This window comes from Cariama cristata, unplaced genomic scaffold, assembly GCF_000690535.1.
Source record: "Cariama cristata isolate BGI_N322 unplaced genomic scaffold, ASM69053v1 scaffold29902, whole genome shotgun sequence".
NCBI classification, from domain to species: domain Eukaryota; kingdom Metazoa; phylum Chordata; class Aves; order Cariamiformes; family Cariamidae; genus Cariama; species Cariama cristata.
In genome coordinates this window covers 1-5,827 of record NW_009603702.1, presented here as the reverse complement: position 1 = coordinate 5,827, position 5,827 = coordinate 1, and the positions used below count along the sequence as shown (strand labels likewise).

The window sequence follows — 5,827 nt, the reverse complement described above, 5'->3', positions numbered from 1 at the left end:
TACTCCCTATCTGAAGCACTTGAAACCCTTCGGGCATCGTGTTGAAGAGCACTGGAGCAGTTCTGTATGGCAAAAGAGTGTTCCCTCAGCACCTGAAAACAGATTGTTGAGAAACCCATCCTTCCCAAATCAGCAAAAAGGTGGTTTTTCCCTCGACAGTGGTTTGTGTCAGGGCAGGCAGGGGCCTGCGAAGAACTTCCTCACTCTTCACTTGAGTCAGAGGAACCAAGTGAGGGCAGGGAGATGGCAATGTTCCCTATGGCTGCTCTGCTGTCACAAAACACTCGCAGGCAGCCTCTCCACATATGCATTTTTTATTTTTTTGTTTGTTTTCCTGGCAGGAAGCTGCGCCTTGGGGCCTGTGTGACAACTCCGCCTCCCACTCACGTGGCCCGGGTCCCGGCACACTCAGCTGGCTGCGCCACGGCAGAGCCTGGTACAGGCAGAGCTGGGTACAGGCAGTGCCGGTTCCTCCGTAGGGATCAAGGTGCGGAGCAGGAGACTTGGAAGGTGGTGATGGAGGTCGTACAGGGAGCCACAGGGAGGCCCCAGTTGCTGCACTTGGGAGCTGGGGTCATCACTCTGCTGTTGACGGTTGTGGCAGTGTGCTCCCTGCCCTCCCTGATAGCTTACTGGAGACGATGGTGGATGATGAAGTCGATCCCGGGTATCAGCCCCTGCTATCCTGTACTGGGGAATGCTCTACTCTTGGAGCGGGAGGGAGAAGGTAAGGGCAGCTCACTGTGTAGCCCAGCAGTGAGATCCCTGTGCCGTGTGGGGCTTTGCTGTAGGAGCCAGCGCTGGTGAGGTGCTTGGATGGCCGAGCTGCTGCTGTCCAGGGGGGCTGTAGGGTGTGCCATCGCCTCTGGATCTCTCTGGGGCTGTGGGCAACCTGCGGAGGGGGAACTGTGTGAGAAAGGGGCAGTGGAGGGGAAAGGAGAGGAACCGCATAAATATGGGGTGGTTATCAGTGAAAGACTAGCTTGCAGTTCAATCTGACAGTGGCTTCCAGATGCTGCTGCTGGACTTGGACCCATTTCCAGTTGTTGGAGGGGTGGAGCATGAACGCTGTGGAATGTATTTTTGTGACAGGGAGGCATGCTCAGTGCTCTTGTTGGAAGTGCTCTTTCACAACACGGGGCACTGTGTCCGCTAGCTGCGATCCAAACAAAGCTTTTAGATTGTGGAGGAAAAGTACTTCTTTAAACAATCCTCCTCCCCAAAGTGAGCGTGTGCAAGGGACTTTAGCAGGCTGAGTTGCTGGGTCGTTCTCAGAATTAGCTGGGCCTTAGATTTAGGTGTTAGGTGCAAAAGAACTTGCTGAGTATTTGCAGTACATCCCTCAAAACCAAACCTTTCTGTTCTCACATTGATCAACGGTGCCTTCTTTTTGCCAGGTGCTTCAGAGAGCACTAAAGTGCTACGTGTTCCCTTTCTGTTTGCTGGTCAGTTTTGCACAGGATCCTATTTCTTGAGGAGTCTATGGTGTGAAAGCAGCTCTGGCTGTGCTGTTAGTGGACCAGCAGACTTTTGTGGGTGTTTTTGTGATGCCTGTGTATGCCAACCTGCTCTGTGCACGCGTGCTCCTGGCTGTGCTGCCAGAACAGGGAGCGACTGGGTCATGGGAGCGCGGTGAAGCCAAGGATGGGTACGGCATGGGCACGCACATTGCCCAGTGCTGAGACGTGCTGGGATGCAGTCCCTCTGTTCACGAGGGTGCACGATTGCATCTTCCCTCTTGATCCAACCCTGTGTCTAGATAGAGGTATGAGAGAGCTTTCTTTGGAAGCAAGAACAAGCAGCTTTCGTCAAGTTCATTTTGGGGAAGCAGTAGCAGGATCATAGTCAGGATGTGTATGTGAACCTCACTGAGACACAAATCCTCTTTTTTCTTTTTTTTTTCCTTCTTCTTCTTAAATGCTCTTAAACAAAACAAAAAAGAACATTGCTTCTCTCTCTCCAGAAAGCAATTTGATGGAGCCTCTTGTGTTCTGTGGAATCTCTAATCTACTTTGTTAAGAAAAAAATATTTAAAAAATAGCAAAATGATCTGACAATCTTAAGCTTTTTGGATGAAGTGTCATTCGAATTTTGCCTAAGACTAGGGAATGCTATATTTGGATATCTATTAGGAAATTAGTTGTTTTTCTTTTTTTTTTTTTTTTCTTCCTTTGATTTGGGGACCTTTGAATTTTCAACTCTGCAGAGGCCTTGGAGGGAGTAACTTATTGTTTAATCTGATTTCTGAAAGGGCAAAGGCGTGTTAGGGCATGTTTAATGCTTGAACATTTTGATAGCGACCATCTTGTCTAGAATTGCAGAATGAACCTGATTGTCCTCTGTGATGAGACAGCTGGATATGTGAGCAAGGCAAGAGCAGTAGATAGTGTTTAATTTGGTTCAGCGAGGTCTTTGATACCATCTCCCATGCTTCCTCTACAGCTAAACTGACAAGGTGTGGGCTGGCTAAACAGATAATAACATGGGTGGGGAATTGGCTGGGTTGCTGAGCTCACTGGTATGAAGTCCAACTGGCAGCTGGGCAATAGTGGTATCTCTCAAGTGGTCCATGGCATAGATGATTCTGTGAGTCTTTGTGCCCTTAGAGATGGGAACATCTGAATTGCCAAATCCACAGTGGCCCCATAAGTGGTCGCTTACCCTTCAGTAAGGTTTCTAAAAGGACAAGAGTGGAGTTTAATCCTGGAGTAGCCAGCTGTCAAAAGCCCCTGCTAGAGTTGCAAACTATCACTGATGGTTAGGGCTGCGAGAGAGTGAGAGGATTTAAGCATGTTCGAGTAAGAAGTAATTTGTTTGCAGACAAACAGTAAAGGTGTAAGGGCTTGAAAGACTTTCTACAGGAGTCCAGCTACCAGAAACTAGACATTTCAAGTGATACTGGTTCCTGCGCGGTGCTCTACTGTTACTGTGCATGACATCACTTGTGTCTGCACCACAAATGTAGTACCTGTCAATGAGGTCTCAGATGGGAAAAGGCTTGATGCTGTACTTGAAAAGTAAAGAAGCATCTTGATACAGCATTTTGGCTAGTGTCAGATAAGCCAAAACGTAAGCATGGCTTTGATAAAGTTTGATGTGGCTCTAGTTGTTACAAAAGACATTGCAGTACAGAAGGCCCGTGCTGCAGTGCTTTGAGAGTGCTTAAATCAAACTGCCTTAGCTACAGGTAGCAGGGGGTTTCTCCAGAATAGAGTGCATTCAAGGGTGCAGACATAAAGAAATGCTCCTGCACTGCAGCTAATAGATAGGTGCAAAATATGCTGCTTGGTCATAGTAGCAAGATAAAACTACAACAAAAATGTAATTGCAGGGCATATGGTGAAAAGGAGTTAAGTACAAAAGTCTTGCTTACTCAGCAGACCCTCCTTTCTTTAAAAATTCTGATCTGCTTTTGTTTTTCCAGGTTTTTTTAAACAACTACAAGTTTATGTTGAAGAGTTCAGGAGTTGGCCATTGTTTAAACTTTGGATAGGACCATTGCCTATCATGATTTTGTATCACCCTGACAGCGTGGAGGTGAGTGTGCTTGTCTCCTGTCTGTTCCACTGTCATGCAAAGCAGTGTCCAGCCTGTCAGTTTCTATTCTTCCAATGTAATTTTTGGAAAGAAGGGCTTGGACTGATTTTACTTGAGATTGTTCTCTGACCTAGTGCTAAAGGCAGGCTGAAAGTGGAAGAATATCAAAAGCTTAGTCTTGGGAAAAAAAACAGAGAAGATGGCCAGCAAATGAAAGCATCAACTCAGTATGTTTTATAGAAAGAAGCATCTCCTTTAGCTTTGCTTTCATATATGTGAAAGCTTCTGCTCCCAGGATCAGAACCGATAAGCAAATAGTAGGGAAGATGGGACCACTGAAATAGTGATAGAAGATTACAAAATGCGGGTTGCAGTGCTTGCATCTGTTTGACCTCTGCATTAGAACTTGGTGGATCTGTCTTGATGCCATGAAATGTAGTTGTTAGTTTTGCTACTGACAATGATTGTCCTTGAACTGGGAAGACAGAGTTGTTTCTTTGCTGGAGTGTTTATTGAAGAGATGGTCCTTCTTGTGAGTTTGATGAAACCTGGAAACCGTTGGGTTTTCTCTGAGCTCTGCCTGTGACTTTGTAACACAGATCTTTTTTTTCCAGAAAGATAAGGGGAGTGGGAGTTTTTGAGTGTTTCATTGTTTCTCAGGATTGGGATATTTACTGAAAGACTTCAGGGTGTGAACTCAATGTTCCCCCTGAGTACCAGCTTGTGTTGAAATATTGTGCATTTTACTGAGGCTTGGGGCATATTTGTGGAGGAACTGGGGTTGTATTGAAGTAATATCAGCTGAAGAAATCTCTCTCCATCTAACAAGTGGTGGTTTTCTCTCTCTTTTTTCTGACAGGTTATTCTGAGCAGTTCAAAACATATAGAAAAATCGTACCTGTACAAATTCCTGCATCCATGGCTGGGCACTGGACTTCTGACAAGGTATAGTGAAATGCAGGTGCATTGCTGTCTTTTTGAAATGTGCAGGGTGTATGATAGGAAGCTGGCAGGAATGTTGTGTCTCTGAACAGGGATGTAAATGATAGCTGTAGAAGTCTTATTCCTTGTGATGGTCTCAGTTGCTCTTTAGCAGCTAATGTTTGATAAAAATCTTTTGGTATTATGTGTTTCTTGGCAAGTTTGGCCATTGTTACTTTTTTTTCTGAGAGGCTTGAAATGAATGTGAGTTTTGGGAAGTTGTATCCTATGCCAAATGATGTCTTTTAGTCTGCAGTGCTGCAGGCGAGATGTTTTCAATGTTGTGATGTGTGTTGAGTGTTGGACTGCGACTGTGTGCATTGCTTGCCTCAGGTGGTGACACTGCAAACCAGTAGGGTGGGCCTGAGGTTGGTGATGCTTTGGAGTAGGATAGGGAGAGTAGCTACACCCTGTCCTTCATTTCTCTCATGAAGTGGAGGCTTGTAAGAAGTGAGCCTGGGTAAAAGCACAAGTCAGGAGCGGAGAGAGGGAGGAGAAGTGATGTTAAGGGCTTGGTGTCCTCCAGTCTTGCGATCTTGTGAGGGTCAAGGAAGGTTTGGTCTGGATGATGCAGATATTCAAGACTTGGAGGAAGGCAAATGTAGAGTGGCTCTGGTGCCTTTGTGCCTCTTCTGTGTTTGTGCGAGAAGGTCAAGGTCCACCTGTTAGCAGTGGAGCTTTGTTGCCTGTTTGGAGCCCTCAGAGGTGAACTCCTTGTGCTTTGTGATGGGAACATGGTGTTGTAAAAGCCAGCTGTGATCACGTGATGCGGGAGAGGATGAGGAGTACCTTTTATCCTGAGTTTTGTTCATGGCCCTTGAGGCAGTAATCAGTAGCAAAGTGCAGAGAGTTGAGGTCCGTGGGTGTCAAGCATGGTGTATCCTCACTGTTAGTCGTCTTCTGTACTGGCTGTTTTGTCTCCAGTAGACTTCTAGAGGTGTTTTGACTTCCTTGTGCTTGCAAAAACGTAATGGAGGAGAAAGTTCCAGTCTTTGCTGATTAAGGGCAGTAGTGGTAGACAGCAAGCAGGTAAGCTGACCTGAGGAGTGCCCCAATGGCAGGTTAACAGGAGAAGTGGTGTGATGGTTTACTCTCTAAGCAGAACTGCTGGTTGTGTGCCTGTGGGGCATGTGATTCAGAAAAAGCAAACAAGAACCCTCAGGAAGCGGGTGTCACCCACTGTGGCTCCGTGCTCTTTCACTGTATTGTGGTTTAACCCCAGCCAGCAACTAAGCACCACACATCCGCTTGCTTGCTCCTCCCCTCTCTCAGTGGGATGGACAGGAGAAACGGAAAAGAAGTAAAACCC

The 5,827-nt window shown here is 46.4% G+C and overlaps 1 protein-coding gene across 1 annotated transcript; it reads left to right on the top strand.

The window, feature by feature from the left end:
* Positions 1 to 516: 516 nt before the first annotated feature.
* LOC104157830 (cytochrome P450 4V2-like) lies at positions 517 to 4,482 on the top strand (the record flags this gene model as incomplete). Its single annotated transcript, XM_009695313.1, has 3 exons — positions 517 to 727; positions 3,425 to 3,537; positions 4,397 to 4,482. Coding segments are annotated over exons 1-3 (410 nt in total), but the record flags the coding sequence as incomplete, so codon positions are not given.
* Between the last annotated feature and the right edge of the window lie 1,345 nt (positions 4,483 to 5,827).